Raw genomic sequence first — 27,699 nt, 5'->3', positions numbered from 1 at the left:
GCAGTTGTCACCTGCTGGGCAGGATGGGGGTGGCCGAGGCTGCTCTGTCCCTGCACAAGGGACACATCCGAGTGCCAGCAGCCCCCAGCCCCACCAGCTCCCCACACTGTCACCCCTGTGGCTGCTGTCCTCCCTTTGCACATGGGACAGAGGCAGTGGCACACTGCGGGGACGCAGCACTTCCAGCTGTGGGGTGGGATTATGTGTGTGTGTGTGTGTGTGTGTGTGTACATCCTCCCCCCAAACACTCTCCCATTGCCAGCACGAAACCCGACCTGCCTTATAAATAATGGAGGCAGCCAGATCCTGGCAGTTACATCAGCGTCCCCAGGGCCTGGCCGGGTGGCAGCCAGCCTAGCTTATCCCACTACAGTGCTGTGTAATGGGAAAGGGTTAAGCACTATGCCTAAACCCATTTCTCCCAGTCTGGGGAGCTGGGCCCCATGCTGGAGTTGCTGGGTGGGTGCAGAGCTGGGCAAGAGGGGAATAAGTGTGACAGTGAAGGCATCTGCTCTTCCCTCAGTGCAGGCTCCTGCAACTGGATCATCCCCCCTGCGCATCTCTGTGTTGGGGGCTGCCAATGGGACCAAGGCTACCAGCCAAGAGGGTTCAGCACAGGGATTGCTTTTTGTCAGTGTCCTGGTGGGGAGAGAGACAGAGCAAACACCCATAAGTCCATCCATTCTTTTGTCCATCCAGCCTTCTATCCCTCCACCTGTCCATTCACCTCTCCCTCCATTCATCTGTTCCTGCATCCATCTCTCCATCCTTCCATCCCTCCATCCTTCTGGAACCAGATGATCTTTGAGGTCCCTTCAACCCAAGCCATTCCACAAGTCTGTGATTCCGTGTTTCTCCCTGCATCTGTACCTCCCTACATCTGACCATCTATCTGTTCTTGTGTCCGTCCCTCCATCCAACCTTCCGTCCCTCTATCTATCCCTCCATCCCTTCCTCATTTCCTCCATCCCTCCAACTATCACTCCAACCATCCACGTGTCCCTCCACCCATCCCTCCATCTATTCCTCCACCTATTTATCCCTCTCTCCATCAATCCCTCCAGCCTTTTCTCCCCTCATTCCTCCACCCATTCATCCCTCCATCCCTCCACCATCCATCGACCACCCCATCCCTAGATCTGTACCCACGTATCCCTTCATCTATCCATCCATCCATCTCTTCCTCCACCCCTCCATCCGTTCCCGCATCCCTCCCTCCCTCCTCCCACCCCCACCCCTCCCTCCGGTGCCTCCCACCCTCCCGTCCCTCCCCGCGGTACGGGGGCTCTCAGCTCCCCGGCTCCTTCCCCCCTCACCTGATCGCTGCCGTTGGGTGCCGCGGGGACCGGGACCGGTGCGGGGACCTCGGCGCTGCGTTGTCGCTCCCGGCGGCGGTGTCTCTTTAACGGGCGGCGGTACGGACGCGGGAGGCGCGTGTGCGCGCGTGTGCGTGTGCGCGCGTGTGCGAGCCTCTCGCAGCTGCCCTGCACCGAGCAGGATCCGGCCCTCTCCCCTCCCCACCGCTTTTTTTTTTGTCGGCTTGAGGCCGAGCGGCACCGAGCACCCATCTTCCTCCCCTCCTCTCTTCCTCCTCCTCCTCCTCCTCCTCCTCCTCCTCGAGGTTTCCTCGCGCAGGAAAGGAGCGGCTGTCCGCGCACGGCATGGCATGAGCTGGGAGAGCTGGAGGTAAGGGATCGCTTATTTATTGTTTGGGGTTTTCGTTTTGTTTTTCTCTTTTCTGTTATTATTGTTGTTGTCGATGGTGATGGTGATGATGGTGATTTCCTCTCGGGAAACCATTGCGACACAAAGCCCGCACATCGCGGTACGGCCCCGGCGGACGGGGAGGGGGCTGGGGCCGCAGCCCCCGGTGCAGCATCCCGCAGCACCGTTATATAACGGCGGCGGAGTGGGCCCCGTGCTCCCGGCCGGGGGAGAAGGAGAGGGAGAAGGTAACGGAGGGGCCTCTCTCCGTTCCACTCGCCTCCCTTCCCCCCTTCCTTTCCCCCTTCCCTTCCCCCCCCCCCCCCCCCCCCCCCCAACGGGGGCCCAGAAGACAGGGAGTGGGCTGGCACTGGTTGTCCTGTAGGGAGGCTTTGGGATGAGTGTGGTTACCAGCATGGAGAGAGAGGCAGGGTGGGGGGTTGTTGCCTTGTTGCCTGCTTTCCAATATCCCTCCCCCAAGTTCCTGAGGCACCCCCTCAGACTGCTCACCTTCCTCCGTGGTTCTGTGGGGTAAAAGAGACTGGCACCTCTGGAGCTGCATCCCCTCACAGCCTAAAACCTATTACCCTTGGACCCCTGCATCCTAGCATTCTAGCACCATGGGACTCCACTACCCTGCTACCCTGGCAGCTTAAATTCCCAGCACCCCATCATTCCAGCACCCTGTCCCCCTGACATCCCAACAACCCAGGACCCTGACACTTCAACACTATGAGATCCCAGCAGCTTGGCAATCTAAAATCCCAGCACCCCATTACCCCGGTGCCCCAGCACACTTGCACCTCATCATCCTGGCACCCCTACATCCAAGCCCCATTAAACCACAGGACTTCAGTACCCTGATCCTGCAGCATCCCATTGTCCCGACACCCCACCGTCTAAACACACCAACAGTACGAGACTCCTGGCACCTTAAAACCTCATAACACTGTCAATCTGTTATCCTGTCATCCCAACACATGGGCACCCCAGCACAGTGGGATCCAAGCAGGCTGGTACCCTAGAACCCCTCCATCCCCCTTTCACACTCTGGCATCCAAGCAGTGTGGCATCCCAACATCTTGGCATCTCAGCACCCCAATAAGCTGACATAATGGTACACCAGCATCCTGGTACCCTATCACCCTAAAACCCCAACACCTTGTCACCCTCTGTCGTCTCCCACTTGGGCATCCTGCTCCTCAGCACCTCATCACTCTGTCACCTTGACTCCCCAACACTGTGACACCTCAGCATCCTGAAACTCCAATGCCTGAACAACACCCCAGCAACACAGTGGGGTTTTCCTCCATTCTGGGGTGACACAAACCATGGAGTCTGGGAACAACACACTCCCATCACCATCACTCCTGGAGGCCAAGGGTACACAGAGAGGCAGGGCTGGACCCTGGGCAGGGATGGGGCATACAGGAATGATCCCTACAGCGGAGTCCCAGCTCAGTATGGGGCACCCCACCGTGGCTATAGAAGCTCCACGGAAGGAGTGAGGCTGCTGTTGTGGGGCAGGCTGGGCCAGATGATGTGGGAACTAAGGCACAAGATTGGTGAGCTGTAACCAGATATAGGCAGAGCCCCCATCGCCTCTGCAATGAGAGGGTCTGAGATTACTATGGGGTCTCATTTGCTTCCACTGTGCCCCAGTGCCTGATCTGGTGGCACTGGCAGGATGTGATAGTGTCTTGGTGGCAGGGACTGGAGTGCTTCTGTGGTAGGGGAGCTCTGATAGGGGTCCTGGGCCAGGGGGCTTTGGGGTACTCATTGAGTGCAGAGCGAGAGATGCACGGTGCTGGCATTTCCCCTCCTCTGGAAGCTCAGTGCTGATTTCACTCCAGCTACCAGGAAGAAGGAGGGAGGTGGCTTTGGAGTGGGGAGGACTTGCTTCAGCATCCATTTTTAATGAGATAGATATCTATTTTTCCCCGAGCTGGCTTCCCCCACATCGATCCCTGCTCCATCCTCCAGGCCTGTTTTCCTCTCTGTTGCAGTAGAGATGTGGTGGCTGAGCCTCTCCAGTACTGGGAACCTCCTGGCTCCCCATATCCCAGTTCTGGGGGTGCTGGGGTCTTTGCTCAAACTGGGGATGGGGGTGGCATATGGGAAGGCAAGTGGGATGATAGGGTCCTCTGTTCCCTCCAGCGGGGCCATCTCTATGTTGCACACCCCATGGGAACATGGCGTGACAGAAGGGAGGCCAGGCTCTTGGGAACCCCTTGCTTTTGGGGCTAGTAGCTGTGCTCATTCTGTGCCAGGAGCAGAATGGAATGTGCAGGCAAGCGCAGATCCTTTGGCAGCTTCTTACCCATTCCAAGTCCCTGCCCACCCATCATGGGACTGCACACATTCTTCAGGTGCTCTGGGGATGGGAGAGCATTCAGGGAAGGGACAGGAAATCAGAAGGTATTCCTCGGGGTTTCTCTCTGCTGGAGCTCTGTCCACCTCCTGGACAAGCAGCTGGCTGTGGGGCTGCCCCGTGAGGTGGGTTCAGGCCTCCTGCTGGCCCATGGAGCACCAGTAGTCCCCATCACCCAGCATCAGCACTGATGGTTGGTGGGGAAATTGAGGCAGGTGAGAGGACATGGAGCACCAGGACTGCATTGTTTCCTTGCAACAGGGCCATGACCTTTGTCAGAGGCCAGAACCTAACAACTTTCTGAGCTTATGTCAGCACTAAGCAACTCCAGCACCCTGCAGCAGCGGTCCTGTGGCTCAGCACTACCTCCCTGCCCTAATGTCCCACCAGTTCCCTCAGCCCTATTCTGTCTCACCCCAGGTCTAGGTGCCATGGGATGGCACAGGTTCCCACTGTACTCTGTGTTCTCTTAGGTCCTATGTCTGGGGCAGGGCTCGGGCTGTGTTGGTTGCCTGGGAAGAGGCTGATATTGGTGCTTGTTTGTCACTTTCATCATGGGCACCTGTGGCCAGGATGTGCTCAGGGCCTCAGATCTGCTCCATGGTACGGAGAGCTCCAGGCTGTCACACTGGCCTGGCAAAAAGGCTTCACTGTTTGTGTGGTCACTGCCATGTCTAGAATGATGAAGACATCTGAAGGCCCTGGAAGAGGTGCTTGTCCCAGCAGTACCAAGGAAGCACACTGATGTCCTGGGAACAGCCACACGTTGGCTCATCGCTCTTCAATGAGACCCTTAATCGGCACTCAGGGCCTTTCCTTTACGCCTGGGCACTCTGTTTCTGGGACAAAGAGAAGCAAGGAGCAGGGATACAGTGTGCCCAGCTTCATCAAAAGGGCACGCTCTGGCTCTTACACAACAGGAGCTGCTCTCCCAGCACAACACCTTGGTTAACGGGGAGCAGGGAGAAGCTTAGCTGAGGCACATGGAAGCATGAGCATCCTCCCTTCAGCAATGAGGCCTGGTACTTCTGAAGGAGGCTTGGAGGAAGTGAGCCCATGTCGTCCACAGTCGCCACCCAACTCTGTCCACATCTGTGCATACGTGCATAAAAGTTTGCTGACAATCACCACTGGATGGGGGTTTCTCCTCCTGCTGAGGCTCCTTGTGGAACACGGACCTGCCTGGGATAGGGAGAAGGTCAACGCTTAATGTATTTGGGAGATATGGGCCTCAGCAGTGGCACACCGCAGAGTTACACGCTCCAGGCCATGCTCAGATCTCCAAATTAACCAGACAAATCCCCACTCCTGGGGAAAATCATTGAGTGGAACAGCTATGGCCAGAACCAGTACTGCTCCTTTCCCTCCTGGAGGCTGAGGATGGGCTGGCATAGAGTGGGGCCAGCATCACCTCCCACTCGGGCTGGGATCACGCCGAAGTGACAAACCCTGGGAAGGACATGGGAGGAGTGTGTAGCAGCCAGAGGGGACCCTACTGCCTGCTGCTGGGATCTTTGGCCTTTGGGTGTTTTCCCAGGGCCCCCCGAGCCTCTTTGTCTACTGCAAGGTTGGATGAGTTCATTGGCATCATTAGGAGCTGGGAGAGGAGCAGGAGAGCTGCGCTTATCTCTCTAGTCTCTCAAGGAGCTCTCAAGATAATCCTAGGAAGGAGTTTCCCAGCTCCCATCGCGCAAGCAAGGTCTCTGGGCCAAGTGACAGAGAGCAGAACGTGGTCTTTTCTCCACCGTGAATTCCTGGTTCGTGCTGCAGGGAAATACACAGTGCTGAGTTTGGAGCTGTGCTCTGAGCCTCTCTCCCAGCTGATGTGTGTGAGTCCTGAGCTCCAGAGCTCTGATCCACATGTGCACACACATACGCACATGTACAGGCAGCCTCTCTGCACCTAAATGCACCAGCTGCCCCTCCATCTCCAGGGGAGCAAGGGGCTCTTTTGGGGATTCTGTGCCTCCTCTGCATTGCCAAGGTGATCCAAGCACGCTGAGAGGACAGCCCTACATATACCCCCCTGACTACACACTGCACAGACAGTGGGCTGGCATGATGCAGTCAGAGCAAGAGACAGCTTGCACACTACTGAGCACTGCTGGGGAAAGGCAATCTTTACAGAAGGATATCTTTATTACTGCCATGTGCTTTGGTCTACAGGTTCAGCTCCCAAAGCAAGAGCCAGTATGGCATTGCTGCTGGTTGGGGTTGTTGTGCACAGTTGGTGGTTCTGGGCAGCTGTTACCCTCGAGACTGGAGGACAAAAGCTTTGGCTGTGTGCTCTGCCACAGCACTGTGTCTCGGGTGTTTTTTTCTCTGCCTGTAGAGCAACTTGATTTGCTGCATTAGTAAAAATAGATGGGCTAATGAATTCAGCTGATGCAACCCTGCGTGAGTGTGTGTGTGCATGCGCTTATCTCTGTTTGTGTGTGTATATGTGCATGTATATGTGTGTCTCAGCATCAATGCTCATGCAAGGTGCATCCACCAGCCCCCAGGGCTCTGATGTGTGTGTGTGTGTGCCCAAGCATATCTGTTTGTGTGTGTATGTGTGTGTGCAGGAAGCCGTGAGCGATGGCTGCTTGCTGCCGAGCAGCTCTCTGTCACTGAAGCAGTAGCTCCACAGAAATAATTTTGCATCAGCCGTGGATTCTGGCAATGCAATAACAGGGCTGCATGAGATGCTAGCAGGGCAGCAGGAGCCCTTCACAGGGACCTGGTGGGGCAGCAAGGGGGGCTTCACAGGGAGTGGTGAGGAAGCAGGTGAGGGATTACGAGGGATAGCAAAGGAAATAGGAGTCTCCCGGGCCGTTTTGAGGGGTGTTTCTGCGGGGTGCTGCTGCCGTTCCCCGCGGTGCTGAACGGGGCCGGTGGCGCTGTCTCTGTCCACGGTGCTGAACGGAGTCGCTGTCGCTGTCCGTGGTACTGAACGGGGAGGGGAGCCGTGTGTCTGCACACCGTGCTGACCGCTGCCAGGACCTTCTTCCGCAGTGCTGAACAGGATTGCCCGGCCTCGGCCCCTGTCGTTCTCCATGGACCACCGAGCCCTGCCAGCCCTGAGTGTCCCGTGTCCCTTGGGCTGCCCCGATGGCCCAGAGCCCACATTGGCCCTCAAATCTGGACGCAGCTGGACTGCAGTCTGACTCAGTGCATCTCTGCCACAGCCTGGGCTATCTAAGTGAGCCCAGACATACGCAGGGGTGGCACTAGCAGGTGACTGTCCACCCCACCTGTGTCCCAAGGTTCTCATCCCTCATCGCTACCACATGGTGACAGTAAACACTCCAATGGTTTGGACAAATGCTCTCTTCCTGGGTACTTTTGTCTTATCCTTCCCAGCTTCATCATCTGCGTAATGTTTGTAGTGACACACTCTTAGACCCCCTTCTTTATTCTCTCTTCCTGCGTCAATTCCGCCCCCCACCACTGCATCATCACTCATTGTGGATGAGAAAGCCCTCATGAATGGAGTGATTTCTCTTCAATGACATTTCCTGTGAAATGTGCACCCTGGAATGAATTCGGGAGACTAAAAGACTTTGCCCTTTGCTTTTGTCAGGTTTCCTCCCACTGTGGATTGAGATTTGGTACAGCTGGCAGACACCTCCCTCATGAGGCCTGTGAGAGCAGAGGGGGCTTGCACAAAGGTCTCTGAAGCTGAGTCCTTCTTGTGAAGTCCCAGAGTAAGAATGGTTATGCCAAGCATTTAACACTCCTGAGCGAGGATGAAGGGCCAAAGCTCTGCTCTTTCTCTGCTTTAGAGTAAGAGCGAAAAACAAATACATGGAGATATCTACAGAACTGCAGGAATATCAGAAGGGACAAAGGTGCCAAAACTGGGGCTTGAGAGTGCAGGACTCTGACTTTCCCAAGCTGTCCCAGTGCATTAGAGAAAGGGCCTGGGGCAGGGCATGGTGTGCTGCATGTGTCCCAGTGCACAGAAGCTCTGAAGGATGGAGTACTTGCACTTTGTACAGTGGAGCAATGAGGCCTCCCCTCTCGGCCAGAGGAGCCTGTAGGGCTGCTGCTGGAGGCTTTTCTGTAGCAGTGAGGGGCAAATCCAAAGGCAATGGAGAAGTGATTATTAAGCCGACAAGTCTCCCCAGCCTGTGTTCCCTGCCACCGTCTCCAAGATTCTCTCTTCCCCAGGCAAGGTCCTGATGCTTTCAGGCTGATAGAATCCCTGGTTGTCCATTTTCTCAGAGAGATGCGGCCATGTACAGTAAGCCTGGATGGACACAGCCATATCCCTGCCTGCCCAGCTTTCTGCTATCCACGTCTGAAACCTGCCTTTGCCCAGAAGGCCTCCATCCCTGTTTGTGTTTCTACTTGAAGTGACTTCCCAGCTCATTCATGGTTTGGGCTATCTGTGAGCTAGACAGGCAGCTTCAGTGCCTGGGGCAGGGGGGAGCTAGCTCATCTTCCCAAGGCAGAACTGTGAAAGCCACCGAGTCCACCACCCAAGCCCTGCCTTGAGAATGAACCTCACTCCGAGCTGGTTGTAATTGCTGCCAACACCTCCCTCTGGCTGAATTACAGTCTGATGATTGTCAGCATCTGTCTCCTCCCATGGCTGTCCCCTGTGGGAGCCCCCACCCCTGGCTTGCCTTCCAACGTCTGGAGACCATGGGCTGCCCCTCTCCCACCACCTGACCTCCCCCCAAAGGCAGCCAGCGTGGCGAATTGCTCTCGCTGTGGGCTCTGTGCCGGAGCGACAGCCTTTCTGTGCTGTGCAGTAATTATCTGTTTTGATTTGTGTTGTAGTGCTGTGTTAGACACCCTGGTGCACGTTCTGTTTGCTTCCCTAATTGCTGCCAACCTTGGAGCTGCCGGTTTTAAGTTTCTTCCTTTTCCCCCTCCTCTTCTCCTGCTTTCAAGCAAATTTAGTCAAGCATCTGAGGCCCAAACCCTCTGTAAGGCAGCGTAAGTGAAGGCAGCAGAGGCCGCATCCAAGTGGGAAGTGGCGCCAGGCTGTCTGCTCAGAGCCAGATCCATTCCCGGAGTATGGGCTCTGGTGCTGCCAATGCCACTGCCACTGTGCTGGGCTGCTGTGGAGAGTCGAGAGGCTTCACCACTGACTGCTTCCCATCTGCAGGGTGAATGGGCAGAAAACTAGCCCTTAAAGAGTGGGGCAAGGTCTAGGAGAAAGCTGGTGTTCAGCCTCACAATGCTGGTGGGGAGTCCCTGGGCTCTCAATTCAGGGGGCTGCTCCTCTTCTGGCTGGTGCAGCAGGGCATGGGGATCATGGGAGGGTTGGAGCAATGGGCCGGGGGCAGCAGGGAGATCTCCAGCTGTGTCCTGGGGTTGTGAGACTGTCGGGGTGCAGCGTAGAGGCTGCCTTAGACCAGCACTATATCCAAGGTGGGACAGCCCCAAAGCTTGCATACCTGGGTCACCAGCAACATGTGCGGCTCATCAGTCAGCACATTGCTCTCTTGGTGCCCTTGGTCACCTCCTTGGGGGCAGAAAGCAGGGACATGGCCACAGCTACCTCCTGTCCCCTTTCTGCCAGGCTCCCCTTCTCCAGGGCTCAGCCATCCAAAGTATTTTCTCACTTTACTCTCAGCTTTTATTGTGGGTCTGAGTGGGAGCTGGTGACTGTGTCCTCAGGTCCCATTAGCAAACACAAACTAACGTGCCACTCAGGCATGGCTGTCACTGAGCAGTCCCCATCCCTCAGGACCTGGGAGTGACAGCTCTGTCTCTCTTATCCCCATGGGTTCCATTTCTGCAGGCTCCAGCTCCTCCCATGCCCCTGGACGTTCTGGAAGCCCAGCCTCCTCTGGCTCCATCTCAAGCTGGGCCCTAAAGGAGATGGGAACCTAGTCCTTTGGCAGGGCTTGGTTCGGGTGAGCACTGTGTGCTGGGGCATAGGGTGTTGGCAGGATGGGTACGACACTGGTGGGGCACTGTGCCAGGCACTGGCTGGTGGGGGGGGGGGGGGCAAGCCTCCATCAATTATTCACCTCTGTATTTATAGAGGGAAATGTGATTAATAATGCATGGTGGGGTGTGGCAGGGCCGTTTGAAAGCCCGTCTGGCTGCAGCTGAAATATTTATTGGCTTGCTTTGATGTGGTGCCACTGCAAGCCATGGCACCCGGTCGGCACGGGCTCACTGGACAGCATGGCACGTGTGGTCTCTGTCACCCAAGCCAAGCATCCCAGTGAGCCCAGTGCTGGCCAACATCTGCTTACCACCCTTCTGTGTTGCAGAGAGACCCGTGGAAGATGTCGAACCCGAGAAACGGCGACACCAAGCCCCCATGTTTGCCTCGCAATGGACTGGTGAAGATCCCCACGCAGCCCAACGGCCTCGGCTCTGCCAGCATCACCAAAGGCACCCCTGCCGTGAAAAACCGCTTGTGCCAGCCTTCCTCCGTGCCTGCCATCCTCAGCCCAGCCTTAGCCCCCCGCAGCGACCTGCCCATCCCCAGCCTGGCCTCGCCGCTCTCCCTGGCCGCTCTGGCTGGCGTCTCATCCCCTCCCGGCACCTCCTTGGTGGCACTGAACTCGAGCGAGGCCACTCCAGGCTCTGAGCATCCCTCTCCAGAACGTCTGCCCGGTTCACCCTCAGAGAGGCAGCTGGTGGTGGATGAGAAGATCCTCAACCGCCTCTTCTGGTACTTTTCGGCGTGTGAGAAGTGTGTGTTGGCACAGGTGTGCAAGGCGTGGCGGCGAGTGCTCTACCAACCCAAGTTTTGGGTGGGTCTGACGCCTGTCCTGCACACCAAAGAGCTCTACAACATCCTGCCTGGTGGTGAGAAGGAGTTTGTCAGCCTGCAGGGCTTTGCTGTGCGGGGTTTTGACGGTTTCTGCCTCGTGGGTGTCTCCGACCTGGACATTTGTGAGTTCATTGACAACTACCCCTTGTCCAAGAAGGGGGTCAAGTCTATGAGCCTTAAAAGGTCAACCATCACGGATGCAGGGCTGGAGGTAGGTGGCCTCAGCACCAGTGAGGTGGCCAGGGACTGGGGATGGGTTAGATGCCAGAAAGGTGGCACCATGGATCGCCCTGAAGAGATGTCCCCATGGATGTCCCTAGTGCTGTCTCCATAGTCTGTTTGCACCCAAGGTGGAGGCAAGGTTTGGGGGACAAAGCTTGATTCCCTGCCATGTGTCAATGCTCCCAGGCTTTGGCACAACATGTCCAGATGTGTCAATCGACAAGCACAACAGCACCTGGAAACAAGCATGCTACAATCTTTATCTGCAAGAGCTTTCTCCTGCCCCACCAAGGGTGTGGCCCATCTCCCAGTCATCAGCAGGCAGGCAGCATCAGCACCCTACTTGTCCCTCTGCCTGTGGCCTGGGATCCAGGAGGGTGCAAGGCTGCTCTCCCAAGCTTTTGGGGAAGGATGTTTATCCCCATCACCCATGGGAGCACCTACAGCCTTTACCCATCCTTTCCAGAAAGGAGCAGCTGTGTGAGGCTGTGGCTGGGCAGTGGGAAGAGGCAAAGAGTGATGGGATGATGGCTGATGAGCCATGGGGGAATGGCATGGAGCTGAATCAGGGGAGGGTTATGGTGGGACTTAGGGAAATGTTCTTCACCAGAGGGTGGTGGGCATGGAACGTGCTCCCCAAGGCAGTGGTCATGGCACCGAGCTGCCAGAGTTCAAGAAGTGTTGGGATAGTGCTCTCAAACATAAGGTTTGGGTGGCCCTGTGTGGAGTCAGCAGTTGGACTCGGTGATCCTTGTGGGTCCCTTCCAACTCAGGGTATTCAGTGATTGTATGATTCTATGGTTCTCTGATTCTGTGCTGCCCCTGGCCAGGTGATGCTGGAGCAGATGCAGGGTGTGGTGCGGCTGGAGCTGTCGGGCTGCAACGACTTCACAGAGGCTGGGCTGTGGTCGAGCCTCAACGCCCGCATCACAGCGCTGAGCGTCAGCGACTGCATCAACGTGGCTGATGATGCCATCGCAGCCATCTCACAGCTCCTGCCCAACCTTGCCGAGCTCAACCTGCAAGCCTACCATGTGACGGACACGGCTCTCGCCTACTTCACCGCCAAGCAGGGCTACACCACCCACACCCTGCGCCTCAACTCCTGCTGGGAGATCACCAACCATGGCGTGGTCAACATGGTGCACAGCTTGCCCAACCTGAGCGTCCTCAGCCTCTCGGGGTGCTCCAAGGTGACAGATGATGGCGTGGAGCTGGTGGCCGAGAACCTGCGCAAGCTACGCAGCCTTGACCTGTCCTGGTGCCCTCGCATCACCGACATGGCCCTGGAGTACATCGCCTGTGACCTGCACAAGCTGGAGGAGCTGGTGCTCGACAGGTATGGGGTCATGCCAAGGGTGGTGGGTGCAGCAAGGTGGCCATGGGCTTGGGGACAATTCATCTGCTTGTCCAATGTCTCCACAGGTGTGTGCGGATCACTGACACTGGTCTCAGCTACCTGTCCACCATGTCATCCTTGCGGAGCCTTTACCTGCGCTGGTGCTGCCAGGTAGGGGAGAACTAGGGCTGGGCTGCCTGCACTTGGAGCCCATGGATGTGCTGGTGGCATCAGGGTGGGATGGGATGGGAAATCAGGGTGCTGCCATGGGTCTGCTGCAGAGCCCTGGGCAGAGGGCTGATGTGGGGCTGGGAATATGGAGAGAGATGGGGGGCACCTGTAGGCTCAGCAGGACTCAGCTCCATCATATTGTCCCATTCCCTATTCACCCTGCCCCACCGTCACGTCCCACCACCATGTTCCACCTCCACATCCTATCACCCTACTGCATTCCTCTACTCTGTTACTCTAACCCAACATACTGCTCTGCCACCCTACTCCATCACTCAGTCCCACCACCCTGCTCCACTCAGCCTCAGGACCCATGGGTGCTGTACCCCATTTTTGGCACCTCTGCCTGTCTTCATTCTGGTCCCACTCCTGTTTCTTTTACAGGTGCAGGACTTCGGCCTGAAGCACCTCCTGGGCATGGGCAGCCTACGCCTCCTGTCTCTTGCTGGTGAGACCTGTGAATGAGGTGATGTGGGGCAGGGGGTGTCTGGGAATGGGGACAAGGACAGTCCTTGGGAACAGAAATGAGGACCTCCATCACGGCAGGGTTCCCGCAGCCCAGGGAACCTCGAGTCCTGTCGCACCCACATGGGGGTACAGGGGAGGGGATGGGGATGGGGACAAGGATGGGAACACCATGGTGACAGTGACATTGTCCACCTGCAGGCTGCCCCTTGTTGACCACCACGGGCCTCTCGGGGCTGGTACAGCTGCAGGAGCTGGAGGAGCTGGAGCTCACCAACTGCCCCGGAGCCACTCCAGAGCTCTTCAAGTACTTCTCCCAGCACCTGCCCTGCTGCATGGTCATCGAGTAGCACCCACCTGACGGGGACCAGCCCCCCTAAACCCAGCTGCGACGGCACCCAACCCATTTCTTCCCGTCGGCAGGATTAGGGGGGGTGCAAAAGACGCTGCCCATTCAACTGACCCACGTGTAAAGCCCCTGCCTCAACGCCCTGGATGCCAGCACCCCCCCACTTGCCCCTGCCTCACAGCCACAGAGGGGCCCGGGCACGGCGAGAGGAGTTCCCTGCTTTTTGGCACCATGGGTGCTGCACGGACAGGAGCCTGGGACCCCCTGCACAGAGCCATGGGCACCCCCAGATGGGAGAAACAAGCCGACCCCCCCGTGCTGTGCGTCCCCCCTTGCCCATCCATAGGATGCTTTCCTCCACCCTCGCATGCTCGCTTGCTTCAGTCTCGTGGCACAGCAGGGGGGACAGTGACAAGTGGCACCCGCCACCCTGCTGCCACCCAGCCCCTCCGCACAGCTCTCCCAGTTGGGCCGTGGTCTCCCTCCCCCCCCTCAAACATCACTGTGCCCCATTTCCACTGGGGACAGTGGGGCAGCATCCCCTTGCTGCGAGGGGCTGTCACCCCTTTACCGCCTGGGGAACATGGAGGGATGTGGGGCCATCGCCACTGTGGCCACTCTATGTCCAGAGGTGATTCATCTGGCTGGGATGGGTCCCACTGTCCCCATGGGGCTGGGGGTCCGGCCCTGTGCCCCGCTGCGGCTCGCAGGTGGCACGGGGACAGCGGGGACGCCGAGCGAAGGCAGGGGGACATCACCTCGGGATGCAACGCCGCTTCTTCCAGACCTAAAGCCATCGCCCGGGTGCCACCCAAACTGCCCCACTGCAGGGCCCAGCCAGCACCTCGGGGTGCCCCAAGTGTTGGGGGCTGGGGGCTGAGCCGGCACGGGGTATGGGCACGGACACGGGCACGGACACGGACACGCTTTCGGGTTGTTTTGCCTTTGTAACGGCCGGGAAGGAACTGCTGCACCACCCGCCGCCTCCGCTGGCTCCTTTGTCCAAAATTCCCATTTCTGGTCCCAAAACAGCCCGAGGTTCTGGCCCTGAAAGGGGGCTGGGGTGCGCCAGGTCAGGGTGGCACCCCTAAAACTGCCTGCATGTCACTATGGGAAGTGGGTGCTGGGCACCCAAAGGGGACAGGTGGGGACATGTGTAAGGACTCCTTCTCACAGGACCGGGGTGAGCGGGGGCAGCCCCCAGAGGAAGATGGAAGTGGGGAGCAAAGCCACAGGTGAGGTAGGAGTGGGGTCTGGGGGTGCCATGGGCTGGGGGTGCCAGCAGAGCTGGTCCCACATCAACACCCCTTGCAGTGCACCCGCTCAGTGTGCCCCATCCTCCTGCAAACCCACCTCCTGTTCATCCACCCCTCATATACCACTACGGCACAGCACACCCCCGCACCCCCCGGTGCAGCCTCATACCCCAATTCCTCCCTATCTCCAGTGCAGCCCTATACCCTTCATCTCCCCAAACCTCTCAGTGCTATAACCACTATATCCCCCACGTATTGCAGTGTGCCCCCACATCCCCAATGCCTCCCCACGTCCCCCCAGCTCACCTACCGTACCTTCCCATAACCCCATACCCCCCATGCACCCTCGTGACCCCACCCCACATTCCCCTGCCCGTGTCTCCCCATATCTCCCAGCACACCCCCAGCTCTCTCCACGCTTCCCAAATCCCCTGTGCACATCCCCAGCTTCGAACCCAGCCCCCTATAGGCTCCATATCCCAAAGTGTACCCCCATATCCCACATATCCCCCGCTCCACCCCCAGGTACGTCCCAGAGCCACCCATATCCAGTGTATCCCAGCGCCCCACATATCCCCCCAAACCTCCAGAGCCCCCCCATAACACCCATGTCTCCCCATAACCCCCAGCACGCCCTCACATCCCACCATAGCTCCTGTATCCCCCAGTGCACCCCCATCCCCCCCCCGCGCCCCCCATTCCCCGCCACACCCCAACGCACTCCGCCCGCCGCGCTCCGATGTTTGTGGGCGTGGCCTAGAAAGGGGCGTGGTCTGATTGAAGGGGCGTGGTCTTTGCCGAGGGGGCGTGGCCTGACACTGGGTGCCGCCCCCTTCCGTGGCGGCGGAAGGGGCGGGGCTTAGCGGAAGGGGGCGGGGCGTACGCCGGCGAGGCCGGCGGGGCCTGTGGGGCCGGTGCTGCCGGCGGAGCTGCGGTATGGGGGGCGATGGGAGGCTCCGAGGGGGGAACCCGTGGTCCGTGGAGGGTGGCAGCGGGCTCCGGGAGCTTCCTGAGGGGGCGCTGAGGGAGCTGTGGGTCGGGAGTAGGCTCTGAGGGGGTTCGGAGGAGGCTGTGGGGTGGCAGCAGGCCCTGGCGGGCACTGAGGGACTCTGAGGGGGTTCTGAGAGGGCCGTGGGCCTGGAGCAGGCCCTGTGGGGGCTGTGAAGAGGCTCTGAGGGGGCTGTGGGCCACGGCGGGACCTGAGGTGAGGGAATGCAGGCTCTGAGGGGCTCAGGGGGCCTGGCTGGAGGGAGAGGGGCCGGGGGGAGCTCTCCAGGCAGTCCCTGTGTCCCACAGCAGCCCCCGGCCCCACAAGGAGCTGTTCCTACACACAGGGGTAGCAGGGAGCCCCGGGGAGCACCTCAAGGAGCGGTCACTGAGCCTGGCGTGAGCTCTGTCTCTCTCCTCACAGGTACCGAGCGAGCTTTGGCCTCTCTGCCTCCCACGCAGTTGATGCAAACCCAGAACACCCCGGAGCCGTGCCCACCCCTGACCAGCGCTGGCTGAGGGGGCGCGGGGCGGCCGTTGGGGCTTGGATGCAGCCTGCGGGGCTGCCAGCCTCCGAGCCCGCACCCGGAGAGGGGACCCTGCGCCGAGGACGGCCATGGAGAAGATGGCCAGGGTGAGCACGGCCCTGGGGGGCAACACCCTGACGGGGCGCACCATGTTTTGCCACCTGGACGCCCCTGCCAACGCCATCAGCGTGTGCCGCGACGCAGCCCAGGTGGTGGTGGCCGGCCGCAACATCTTCAAGATCTACTCCATCGAAGAGGAGCAGTTTGTGGAGAAGCTGAACCTCCGGGTGGGCCGCAAGCCCTCGCTGAACTTCAGCTGCGCCGACGTGGTGTGGCACCAGATGGATGAGAACCTGCTGGCCACCGCCGCCACCAATGGCGTGGTGGTCACCTGGAACCTGGGCAAGCCGTCCCGCAATAAGCAGGACCAGCTGTTCACCGAGCACAAGCGCACTGTCAACAAGGTCTGCTTCCACCCCACCGAGGTGTACATGCTGCTCAGCGGCTCCCAGGATGGCTACATGAAGTGCTTTGACCTGCGCAAGAAGGACTCTGTCAGCACCTTCTCTGGTATGAGCCCAATCTCTTGCTTGCCCAGAGCCCTGAGGAGGGTTGAGCGTAAGACCCGTGCTTGGAGCAGGCAGGGAGGGAGCTGAGAGGCTTTGGCTGCTCAGTGTGGGCTTAGCAGGGCTCGTTGGGACTGCATTGGGCCCTCCTTCCCTCTTCTCAGGGCTGGGGGTGCTCCATGGCTCTCCCAGCAGCAATGCTGCTGAGGTTTTTTAGTTCTTATTTGTTGGCACTGCTGGAGCTGTGTCCCACTGCACCTCAACTTCTCTCCCCGCTCAGGCCAGTCGGAGAGTGTGCGTGATGTGCAGTTCAGCATCCGTGACTACTTCACCTTCGCTGCCACCTTTGAGAATGGCAACGTGCAGCTGTGGGACATCCGCCGGCCCGACCGCTATGAGAGGATGTTCACAGCCCACAACGGCCCCGTCTTCTGCTGTGACTGGCACCCCGAGGACCGGTGGGTACGGAGCCAGGCCCTGCCAGCTGCTCAAGCTTAGCAGCAGAGAGCCTTAGAAATGGGTTGGGGCCTTCCAGAGCGGAGCAGGATCTGTGACCCCAGCCTCTTGAGTTGGTGTTGGAAGATGGAAACAGTTTTTCCATCTTGAGGATGGAGAAGGGGGTAGGGGGAGCTGGGAGCCTGTCAGATGAGCATGGTTTCAAAAGTGCAGGGCCTTACTTTGAGACAGGAGGGAGAGATGCTGTCTGACCTCGTTGTTTGAGAGCAGAGGTGTTAGGTCAATGTGTGGGAGGATGTGGTTGCAGCCCGGCTGCCTCCCGTGGCATGGACAAGGCTCGCCCATGTCCTGGCACATGGGTACATCTGTGTTGAGGGCACCACCTATCCCGCTGTCTGGTGTGTCATCATCTTCCTTCATCCTTCTCACAGGGGCTGGCTGGCAACAGGTGGCCGGGATAAGATGGTGAAGGTTTGGGACATGAACACCACGCGGGCAAAGGAAATCTACTGCGTGCAGACCATCGCCTCCGTAGCCCGGGTGAAGTGGCGGCCGGAGTGCAAGCACCACATTGCCACCTGCTCCATGATGGTGGACCACAACATCTACGTCTGGGACGTGCGGCGGCCCTTCATCCCCTCTGCCATGTTTGAGGAGCACAAGGATGTCACCACGGGCATCGTGTGGCGTCACCTCCATGACCCCTACTTCCTCCTGTCCGGCTCCAAGGACAGCACCCTCTACCAGCACATCTTCAAGGACGCCAGCCAGCCCATCGACCGGGCCAACCCTGAGGGGCTGTGCTACAGCCTTTATGGAGACCTGGCCTTCGCAGCCAAGGAAAGTCTCATCTCCTCCGACTCCAACCGCAAGCCCTACATCGGGGACCGCCGCCACCCCATCTTTTTCAAGCGCAAGCTGGACCCCACGGAGCAGTTTGAGTACATCTCCTCCTCCAGTGCCCTCAGTGTCTTCGAGACGGACGTGGAGAGTGGCAGCATGGACTGGTTTGTGCACACTGCCAAGCAGTATGCACTGGCTGGCAGGCCCCTGGCTGAGCTCTGCGACCACAATGCCAAGGTGGCCAAGGGCTTGGACCGCAACCAGGTGAGCATGGGTGGAGGCCATCTCTTGGTCCCTCTGTCTCTCTTCTCTGCCCTGCAGCTGTCCTCGGAAGGTTTCACTCAGCCCTAGCATAGATCTGTAGTGCCGTTGCCTACAGCAAACACAAATTTCCTTCTGTGCCCAGAAACTTGACGTCCCCGTGGGCCTTCTGAGCTTGGTAGATGGACAGATGATGGGAGTCAGCAGCTGCTTTTTAAGAGGTGAAGTCTGATTGCAGCTCTCACACACAGGTGGCTCAAACGTGGACGATGCTCCGGATCATCTACTCCAGCCTTGGCACCGTGTCATCCACCAACCTCAATCACAGCATGGGGAAGGGCAGCACCACTCTCCCGCTCATGAACAGGTAAGGGAGCAGCTCCACGAGCAGCAGAGCAGAGCCTCAGCCTCAGTCCCATGCTGCTATGTAGGATGGTGTCATCTGAGTGCAGCTGTTTCCCGTGTTGGTGTGAGAAGAGAGGGCCAGCCTGGCCTTGAGCCTTGTGGGCTTCTGCTGTTGTTTCCCCTGTCTGAAACAGGGTATGAAGCTGGCTGTGTTGGGGTTTGGGGGTTCAGAACCCCTACCCCTCCAGTCTTGCTGCAATCAGAGAGGTCTCCCTCTTCTCAAGGGAGAGGACAGCTCCTCTCTGTCGGTAGTTCCTGGGGTTTGGAACCTCCTTGCGTGCTGATGAAGCAGGAAAACTTGTTTTTCCTCTTCCAAATGACATACGAAAGCGAGGAGTGAGGGCTCCTAATTAGTTCTTAGACCTTGAAGGTCTGGACTACCAGGATGAGCAGCAAAGACTCCAATAACTTCAAACATTGCCCTGCCACCAGCCGAGTTCTGCAGCCAGACAAGTCAGTGCCATCACCTCAAAACCACAGATCCAGACTGGAAAGCGTGGCTCTGTGTCAGCTCCTTTCAGTTCCTTTTCTGTCCTGGTGGAGCAGCGATGCATAACAAATAGAGCATCATGCAGAGAGGCAGCTCTTATTTACCCACTTCTAAGCTGAATGTAAACATCCAGAAATGGAGTCAAGTGTCTGCTCAGCTCTGAAGTTGCTTAAGGAAACCTCCGTAGGCGCCTCTGTGATGGGCACACAGAGATACCAGACGGGGAGAAAGGGCTGTGCTAATAATTGTGGTGGATTAAGGTTTTTAAGGTAGAAAGTAGAGACAGCCGACTTTGCCCTCAGCAAAAATACCGTGTCTTTTTGAAATGCCAGCTGGAGGCACACAGCCAGTCTGTATGCTGTGACTTTTCAATTAAGCAAGTGGCCTCTCTCGCAGCTTTAACCTGAAGGACATCCCCTCCGGGCTGGGCAGCGAGTCGAGGTTGGATCGCAGCAAAGGAGAAAGCCGCACGGAAAATATCCTCATGGATTCCTCCTCCACCCTGATCAACAACGAGGGTAACGTTTATGGGGTGGGCACAGTCCAAGCCCTGAGGCTGTTCCTCGGGTGATCACTGGTGGCACAGTCTCGGCATTAGGTGGCTCTGGTATGGGATAAAGAGGGGAATGTATCCATGTATCCTGTAACGGGGGGGTTGCTGATCTTTGGGCATGGGGTGTGCGTCCTCCCGTGGCCAAGGGGGATGTGCTGATTTCTCTCTCCCTGGGCACGCAGACAACGAGGAGACAGAGGGCAGCGATGTCCCTGCAGACTACCTGCTGGGAGACGTGGAGGCGGATGAAGATGACCTGTATATGATGGACCACGAGAACCCACACGGTGAGCGAGAGCTGCTCCTGTCCTTCGGCCATCCAGCCGGATCTTCACCTGCCCTTCTGTACTCATTCCCCGTGGCTTTCCTTGCAGCAGAAGAGCAGGAGTATAGCCTTCCCCAGGAAGCCTTCCCCCTGCGCCACGAAATCGTGGACAACCCGTCAGCCCTGGACCACCTGCAGGACAAGGCTGACTCCCCCCACGTCAGTGGCAATGAGGCCGAGACGGTGTCCCTGACGCCCGTGGAGTCCTTCTCCCTCATCTCCATCTCCCACTCGCTCTATGAGAACCGCCTGCCCTCCGACTTCTTCAACCCCATTGTGCGTGACACGCTGCTCTTCTACGCCGAGCAGGGGGACGTGCAGACAGCTGTGTCTGTGCTCATTGTGCTGGGAGACCGAATCCGCAAGGAGATCGATGAGCAGACCCAGGTACCCAAAGGAAGCCCCTCTGCTGCCCCTGGAGTGGGTGACCTCTGCCTTTTCCTCACTGTTTTTAATCTGAGTCCCTTTCTGGAAGGCTCTTTCCAGCGCTGGTGCAGCAGCTTGTTGATGTGGGGACAAGCTGGGACTCTGCCTCTGGTGCTGGGGTTGGGATGGTGGTGGGGAGCTGGCACTGAGCTGTGTGCACTCATCCCCAGGAGCACTGGTACACCTCCTACATCGACCTGCTGCAGCGCTTCCAGCTCTGGAACATCTCCAACGAGGTGATCAAGCTGAGCACGTGCCGCGCCATCAACTGCCTCAACCAAGCCTCCACCACCCTCCACATCAACTGCAGCAACTGCAAGCGGCCCATGAGCAACAGGGGCTGGATCTGTGACAGGTGAGGGCACGGGAACGAGGGGAACCAGGAGGATGGGGAGGGGGGGGTGGTTTCAGGCTCTTTACTGACCCCTTGTCTCCGGCATAGGTGTCGGCAGTGTGCCAGCATGTGCGCCGTGTGCCACCACGTGGTGAAGGGGCTCTTTGTCTGGTGCCAGGGCTGCAGCCACGGCGGCCACCTGCAGCACATCATGAAGTGGTTGGAGACCAGCTCACACTGCCCGGCGGGCTGCGGCCACCTCTGCGAGTACACCTGAGCCGAACAGCAGCACGGGGGCAGCAGGACTGTGGGGCTGGGGAACAGGAAGCAGTGCTGTGGCGACGCAGCCTTCGGCCCTCCCCTCCCCTCTCTTTGTATTTATTTCTGGGGGCAGCCATTTTGTACTGAATTAAACCCAAAGCTGAGAACGGCTCGTGTTGCTCGACACCCTGTGGGACCCACCTCCCCCATGCGCGGCTGTGGCCCTTTTAAGGCGTAGCCCCTTTAAGGTGTGTCCCTCGCCGGACGCCGTAGCGTGGGGGGGGGGCGGTGCGGTGCATGCCGGGAGCTGTAGTCCCGGCATCGCTGCCATGGCGGCGGCGCGGCGGCTGCTGGCGGTGCTCCTGCCCTTGGCCTGGGCCCGGGCCCGGCTCGCAGGCGGTGCGGGCGGCTGGTAAGGGCGGCCGGTAAGGCGGCACGGTGCTGCTGCTACCGCTACTGGGGTCGGCACCGAGCGCGCTCCCGTTGCAGGCAGGCGGGCGATGTGCCGGAGGAGCAGCGGTGCACGGTGGACAGAACCGACGGCTCCGTGAGCCCCGCGCAATTCCTGCAGCGGTACGGGCGGCTCCGGGCCGGGGGTGGGGGGGGGGAGACAGCCGGGTGAGAGGGGCGGCCCCGGTGCCCTCGCTGTTGGGGGGGGGGCTCAGCTCCCGGTGCCCGCTGGGGACCCCCCCCGGTCGCGCTGCTCTCTGCCAGGTTCGCCTTCTCCCGGCCCGTCGTCCTCCGCGGGGTCACCGACAACTCGGTGAGTGCTGGGAGCCGCCGGGGCCGCTGGGTTGGGCGGCGGCGGGGTTGGTGATGATTTGGCCTGCAGGCTTTCCAGGCCCTCTGCACCCGCCAGAAGCTGCTGGCTGCCTACGGGGAGCGCCTGGTGCGCCTCAGCACGGCCAACACGTATTCCTACCGCAAAGGTGAGGGCGCGGAGGGGGCCGTCCGTTCCCATCCCGCCGTCCCCGCAGCTCCCTGAGCTGTCCCTCTGCCCGCAGTGGATGTCCCCTTCCAGGAGTACGTGGAGCGGCTCCTGAAGCCGCAGGACCCGGCAGCACTGGGCAGCGGTGGGTAGCGCAGCCCCCACACGTACCCACCCCTGGCACCCATCCCTCGCTGCTGCTCACGGCTCCGTGCCCCCCCATCCCTCAGACACCCTCTATTTCTTCGGGGACAACAACTTCACCGAGTGGGGATCCCTCTTCCAGCACTACGTGCCACCTCCTTTCCGCATCCCGGGCACCAGCGGAGCCTACAGCTTTGGGATCGCAGGTATGTGCCGGGCTGGCTGTGGGGTGAGGGCAGCTCAGGGCTGGCACAGCACACGTTTCCCCCCCATAGGCTCAGGCTCCGGCGTTCCCTTCCACTGGCACGGCCCCGGTTACTCCGAGGTGATCTTTGGCAGGAAGGTGAGCACTTCCCAATAGGGTGGCATCAGGAGATCGGAGTGCGTTGAGGGGTCACTGAGGGCTGAGCCTCCCTGCCGCCTTCCTTCCAGCGCTGGTTCCTCTACCCGCCCGATAAAACACCCCACTTCCACCCCAACGAGACCACGCTGGCCTGGCTCCAGCACACCTACCCCACGCTGCCGCCAGAGGAGCGCCCATTGGAATGCACCATCCGGCCCGGGGAGGTGAGTCCTGCATTGGCTCCGTGCCCTCCTCACCCTGCTGTGAAGCACAGGGCTGCCCCCCTCCCCACCTCCCCACCTCCCCCAGCCCCTCCAGGCACTCCCGCTGTGCTCTCTCTGCAGGTGCTGTATTTCCCTGACCGTTGGTGGCACGCCACGCTCAACCTGGACACCAGCGTCTTCATCTCCACCTTCCTGGGGTAGTGCTGGGTGCCCGCGTCGCACTGTGCCTGAGGACTGCCACCAGCATCCCTGCCTCATCCCAGAGCATCCCATGGGCTTGGGACCAGGGCAGCACCCACAGCCACCCCTCCAACCCTGGTTTTGGGACCAAGCACCTGAACTGTGGTTTTTAAGTGGGTTTTTTGCAACCCGACTGGATTAAACTTGACGCACTGCTGTAGTGCATCATCCACGCTTGACACGCTGATGTAATGTTACACCATCCCTGCTGCCCACAGCTGGGATGAACCTCAGCGCACCCTGGCAGGGTGGGACAGGCGTGGGGGCTGCTGCTGCTCTTTGCTGTGCACTGGAGCAGCCTTTGCTGGGTGCAAGGGGTGGCTGAGCCTGCGCCCCGGTGCCAGCACTGACCCTAAGGCAGCAAAAGGGGGATGGGAGCAAACAGCCCTCAGGTCCCAGCCACAGTCAGGGGGCTGTTATGCATCTCCGTGCCCTGGTCACACAGCTTCCAGTCCCATCTCTGGTGTCCCATAGGACTGGCTCAGGTTTACCCGGGCACAAAAAAGCTCAAATACATCAGCATAACCCCCCAGGACACACGTAGGACAGCTGCCCCTTCAACAGGGCAGTGGAGCCTGCCCTCCCCAGCCCACTGCACAGAGGCTCCTGAAGCGCTCGAGCTCTTTTCACATTTATTGCTGAATGTTTTTTGTTTCGTTTTGTTTTAATGACATTGGCAAACTGTCCGGAGAGTGCTCAGAAGCCAGGCAGGCTGCGGGCCAACCAGCCAGCAACGCCACCGCCGCCCCACACACTGCAGCCTCAGTCCGATGCAGGGTTGGTGGTTTTCTGTTTTGTTGGGTTTTTGTTTTTTTTTTTTCTTCTTCTTCTCAAAAGGGATTTCATTAGAAGGAAAAGGAACCTGGTCCCAGGAACCCCAGCCCCAGGGCTGGCAGGGGAGGGTATACGCAGGCAGCCACCCCTGCCAGCCTTGGGACGGTGGTTTCCCAGAAGCCCCAGAGCAAGGCAGGACAGGCAGAGAAAACATCTCCCACCCCAGCACACGGCTATTTACAGGAACCAGTGAGACACGACCGTGTCCCCACAGGAGATGGAACGGGAAGAAAACCTATGTACACGGGCAGGGGATGTGGCCAGAGCAGCGCAGGGAGCACCAGCACTCACCCCAGGCAGCTCCACGCCCAGCTCCTGCCATGGGGAGCGACCTTTGGAGATTGTCAGCACGGAGGGGTCCTGTCCCTTCCCCCGGAGCTACGATAACACTGTTGGCCCTCCCTACCCCCTCCCCACGCCCCCCCACCAGCAGCCAGGAGTCCCCCAGCACCGCGCTCCCACCCAGCTGCTGCGGGTGTGCAGGAAGGGGAGAAGGCGATGGACCCTCACTCAGCACTGCCAACGGGTCTCTGGGCAACCAGAGCAGAGGGGGACAGACAGATAGGGAGTAAGGCATGGTGCCAGCCCAGCGCGAGCAGCCTGCGGCTGGGGAGAGCCCACGGGGGGGGGGTGAGCAGCATCAATCCTCGGCCGTCAGTAATCTTCCACCCAGCCGTTCTCAGAGATGAAGGCGTCGATCACCTCCTTCATGGCGAGGTTGGGGATGAGCTGGTCCTGGGTCAGGGGACTCCGTGTCACGGGATCAAAATGACCCACGCGCTGCAAGGGAGGTGGCCAGGAACCGGTTACACTGCGTGCCTGGCCCCAGGCCAGCAGCACAGCGGGGTGGGGTGTAGCATCTGAGCCCAAAACTCCCCGTTGCTGCCAGGGGAGGAGGCAGCAGCACAGAAGAGCCCACATCTCTGCAGTACCTGGAGGTGTTCTTCTATGTCCTTCCTGTCGTACGTGATCCCGCTGGGTGTGATGCAGGGCTCTCTCATCAGCTCAAAACTGATCTTCCCACATAGGTAGTCAGGGATGTCGCGCTTCTGGCTCGAGAGAAGCAGAGCTGGGTTAGGAGGCGCCGGGCAAACGCAGCAGCAAAAATAACAAAGGGCTGAGAGGTGGTGGTGAGGACGCAGCCGTGCAGCACATCAGCTCAGACAGAGGAAGATTTAAGTCCGCATTGGCAGCAGGGGTTAAATCGGGTTACAGCAAGCAGCCCTTGGTTGGGGAGAGCTGGGAGCATGTGCAGGGGAACACTCACCTTCCTCTTCTCATCCACCTGAGAGAAGAGTTCATCCATGTCTGCCAGGTACTTATCCTGGAAGAGGAACCTTTATTGAGTGGGGGCAGAGCTCCATGTCAACAAGCTGCCTGCAGGGAGCGAGCCCACACTTTGTGGGTGCTCTGGGCACTTACTGCCCATAGAAGGGACCAACCCTGCAGCACGGCCAGGGATCCGGCCACAGGTTCAGAGGCAGATCCTTTGGTTCACAGCCCCTGGTTCCCACCCCTCCCGGCCGAACTGCGTGGCAAAAATGATCCAGCTTAAAAATAACCGTCCTTTGTGGGGCTATTTTTATCCCAGGATTAGTCCCCTGCTCCAGGACACCACGCAGACCTACAGGCAGCCACGAGCTGCTCCCATCGCACAGCTGTCGAGGAATCACGGGCATGCAGCTGGCAGGGCACGAGCAGCAGCACCGCTGCCAGGCTGGGACAGGAGGGTGACAGCACACGGGACAGGAGAACGCACAAGGGGGGATGGAAATCCTGTGACAGCAGCTCGTGTGGAGCCAAGGAGGGGAGGGCGCAGCACCAGGGAGGCTATGGGGAGTCCTGCTTCCCTCCTGCCTACTGCGCCCACGCAGCCACTCACGTGTTTGGCCTCAATGCCGGCCAGCTGAACACGGCCCCGGCTCTCATCCATGTTTTCTTCTTGCTGAGCCTTCCTGCACTCAGCCAGCTCCCTGTGACAGAGGCAGTGGTGAGGGCACGGAGCAGCAGCAACAACAAGACACTGCTGCTGACCCATCCCCAGGGCTCTGCACGCTGCAGGAGTGGGGTGCTGCACTCAGAGCTACAGCAGCCTCATGGCACTGAGAGATCCTCCCAGCAGCTCGCTCCTTCTCCCACCTCCTATCCCACACGCATCACCCCCTCCTTGGGGCTCAGGAGGTCAAGTGGGACGAGGGCTGCCGTTACCTTTCCTTCTCGGCCATGATCAGCCTGGTCAGGTAAGAGTGCAGCTCGTTCTCTTGGTTGATCCGCTTCTCCTCGATGCTGTTCCAGCGCTTCTTCTTGGCGATGCGCAGCGCACTGGGGATGTCGTCCCCAAAATTCAGCCTCTGCTCCTTGGCGAGGTTATAGGCTGTGGTGGGAAGGAGGGAACAAAGCAGCTCTCAGAGCCCTGCCACGCCACGGGGACGGCCCTCTCCTGGCCACCACTCACCTCTCTGCAGGTTGGCGATGGCCTCGTCGTAGTTCTCCATCTCCATCTGGCACTGCCCCAGGAAGAAGTGAGCTTTGACCGACTGCCCATCCAGCTCCAGAGCCCGCTTGCAGTCTGCCAGTGCCTTGTCGTGCTGCTGCATCTTCAGGTAGCACAGCGCCCGGTTGGTGTAATACACGGCCACCAAAGGGTTCCGGTTCTGCGGGGCGACCACGCGTCACCTCCCTGCCCATGGGGATGCCATGGGGAGCAGCCAGGTGACAAAGCGACGGGCGTGGGACAACGGGGTGCTGTCGCCCGGCCTTGGAATGCCACCTCCCTGCTGAGCTGGGAGGGGACAAGTTGGGAGCTGCAGCCCCATAGGGAGGTGTGGGGGGTAACCTGGCCCCAAAGCCTTTGGCCCCACAGCCTTACAGCCACCAGGGGCCGGCCTGGGGACAGCGGTGGGGACAGGGCCGTGGGCAGGAGACCGGGGTAATGACATGGCCCTGAGAACAGGGACCTCTGGGAGGGGACAGGGCTCTAAGGAGGGGACACTGGAGGGGGGGGGGGGGGGGTCAGGCAGACAGGGCCTTGAGGAGGGGGATACTGGGCGGTGGGAGGACAGGGTCCTGGGCAAGGGGACAGCAGGTAATGACAGGGCCCTGAGAATGGTGACGTTTGGGAGGGGACGGGGCCCTGGGCAGAGAGACACCCGGGGGGAGGGGGGCGACGACAGGGTCCCGAGCAGGGGAGCAGCGGGGTGGGGGAGGACAGGGCCCCGGATAGGTGGGCATCGTTGGGGAGGACAGGGCCCGGGAGGTCGGGACAGGGGAGGGCTGGGTGGCGGGAGAAGGCGGGGAGGCCCAGGCCCGGGAGACACTCACGATGGCGCGGCCATAGGCGGCAGCGGCCTCGGGGTACTTGCGGCCGCCGAAGAGCCGGTTGCCCTGCTCCTTGTGCTCCTGCGCGCTGTGGCTCTTCTCGGGGCTGCCTCCCCCCGCTCCCGGCCCCGCGGCCCCCGGCCCGACCGCACCTCCGCCGCCCTCCCGCTCCCGTTCCTCCTTCCCCTTCATGGCCCGGCCCGACCCGGCCGCTCGGGGCCGGCGGCTCAGCTGCCTCCGGCCGCGCACTGCGACAGCGCCGCACCGCCCCTCCACTTCCGGGGCGGGGCTTCACCCGGGGGGGCGGGGCATCGAGGGATGAGTGGGCGTGGTTAGAGCGGGGGCGTGGTTTTGGTTGTGGGCGTGGCCTGACGGCGGGCGTTGTCCTCTTTGTGGGCGTGGCCTATGTGTTGTGGGCGGGGAGAGGGGCGGGGCTTGCTCTGGGTTCCCGCCGGCGCGCTGCCCCCCTCCCGCCCCCGTTTTCCGCCCCAGTAACCCATCCCCGGGTTCCCTCTTTCTCGCATGAGCGCTGCCCTAATTAACTCAGCGGGCAATCCTTAATTAACC

General features: G+C 59.8%; 4 protein-coding genes and 1 non-coding gene across 9 annotated transcripts; 4 read left to right on the top strand and 1 right to left on the bottom strand.

The window, feature by feature from the left end:
* The first annotated feature begins 1,425 nt into the window (after nt 1–1,425).
* Nucleotides 1,426–14,389, top strand: FBXL16 (F-box and leucine rich repeat protein 16). Its single transcript, NM_001278729.2, has 6 exons — nt 1,426–1,686; nt 10,297–11,016; nt 11,858–12,366; nt 12,453–12,537; nt 12,982–13,045; nt 13,264–14,389. Exons 2-6 carry the CDS (start codon nt 10,312–10,314, stop codon nt 13,410–13,412), a joined length of 1,512 nt encoding a protein of 503 aa, NP_001265658.1. The 5' UTR covers nt 1,426–1,686; nt 10,297–10,311; the 3' UTR covers nt 13,413–14,389.
* Nucleotides 13,286–21,268, top strand: WDR24 (WD repeat domain 24). 4 transcript variants are annotated; one of them, NM_001030628.2, is made up of 11 exons: nt 15,538–15,601; nt 16,079–16,288; nt 16,386–16,751; nt 17,028–17,205; nt 17,635–18,310; nt 18,559–18,674; nt 19,599–19,720; nt 19,938–20,042; nt 20,130–20,467; nt 20,677–20,861; nt 20,949–21,268. In NM_001030628.2, exons 3-11 carry the CDS (start codon nt 16,523–16,525, stop codon nt 21,115–21,117), a joined length of 2,118 nt encoding a protein of 705 aa, NP_001025799.1. In that variant the 5' UTR covers nt 15,538–15,601; nt 16,079–16,288; nt 16,386–16,522; the 3' UTR covers nt 21,118–21,268. The 4 variants fall into 4 exon arrangements, with proteins under 4 accessions (XP_046756532.1, NP_001025799.1, XP_015150152.1 ...); XM_046900576.1 differs by lacking the exon at nt 15,538–15,601 and adding an exon at nt 13,286–14,646 and having other exon boundaries at nt 16,079–16,751; XM_015294666.3 differs by having other exon boundaries at nt 16,079–16,751; nt 20,133–20,467.
* A 147-nt stretch (nt 21,269–21,415) lies between these two features.
* Nucleotides 21,416–23,152, top strand: JMJD8 (jumonji domain containing 8). Its single transcript, NM_001278726.2, has 9 exons — nt 21,416–21,513; nt 21,591–21,674; nt 21,816–21,864; nt 21,934–22,030; nt 22,106–22,174; nt 22,260–22,379; nt 22,449–22,516; nt 22,606–22,740; nt 22,861–23,152. Exons 1-9 carry the CDS (start codon nt 21,431–21,433, stop codon nt 22,939–22,941), a joined length of 786 nt encoding a protein of 261 aa, NP_001265655.1. The 5' UTR covers nt 21,416–21,430; the 3' UTR covers nt 22,942–23,152.
* Nucleotides 23,153–23,595: 443 nt separating this feature from the next.
* Nucleotides 23,596–27,417, bottom strand: STUB1 (STIP1 homology and U-box containing protein 1). 2 transcript variants are annotated; one of them, NM_001031406.3, is made up of 7 exons: nt 27,136–27,417; nt 26,270–26,468; nt 26,023–26,188; nt 25,697–25,787; nt 25,082–25,138; nt 24,747–24,863; nt 23,596–24,594 (listed from the first exon to the last, which is right to left on the bottom strand). In NM_001031406.3, exons 1-7 carry the CDS (start codon nt 27,322–27,324, stop codon nt 24,469–24,471), a joined length of 945 nt encoding a protein of 314 aa, NP_001026577.2. In that variant the 5' UTR covers nt 27,325–27,417; the 3' UTR covers nt 23,596–24,468. The 2 variants fall into 2 exon arrangements, with proteins under 2 accessions (NP_001026577.2, XP_015150153.2); XM_015294667.3 differs by lacking the exon at nt 25,082–25,138.
* On the top strand, nt 23,837–23,946 carry MIR6643 (microRNA 6643). The gene has a single exon (NR_105511.1). It is a non-coding gene; the product is annotated as a microRNA 6643 (primary transcript).
* Nucleotides 27,418–27,699: the final 282 nt, after the last annotated feature.

This window comes from Gallus gallus, chromosome 14 (assembly GCF_016699485.2).
Source record: "Gallus gallus isolate bGalGal1 chromosome 14, bGalGal1.mat.broiler.GRCg7b, whole genome shotgun sequence".
Classification (NCBI taxonomy): Eukaryota; Metazoa; Chordata; class Aves; order Galliformes; family Phasianidae; genus Gallus; species Gallus gallus.
Note: the sequence above shows the minus strand (reverse complement) of the source record. Positions and strands in the feature narration are given on the sequence as shown.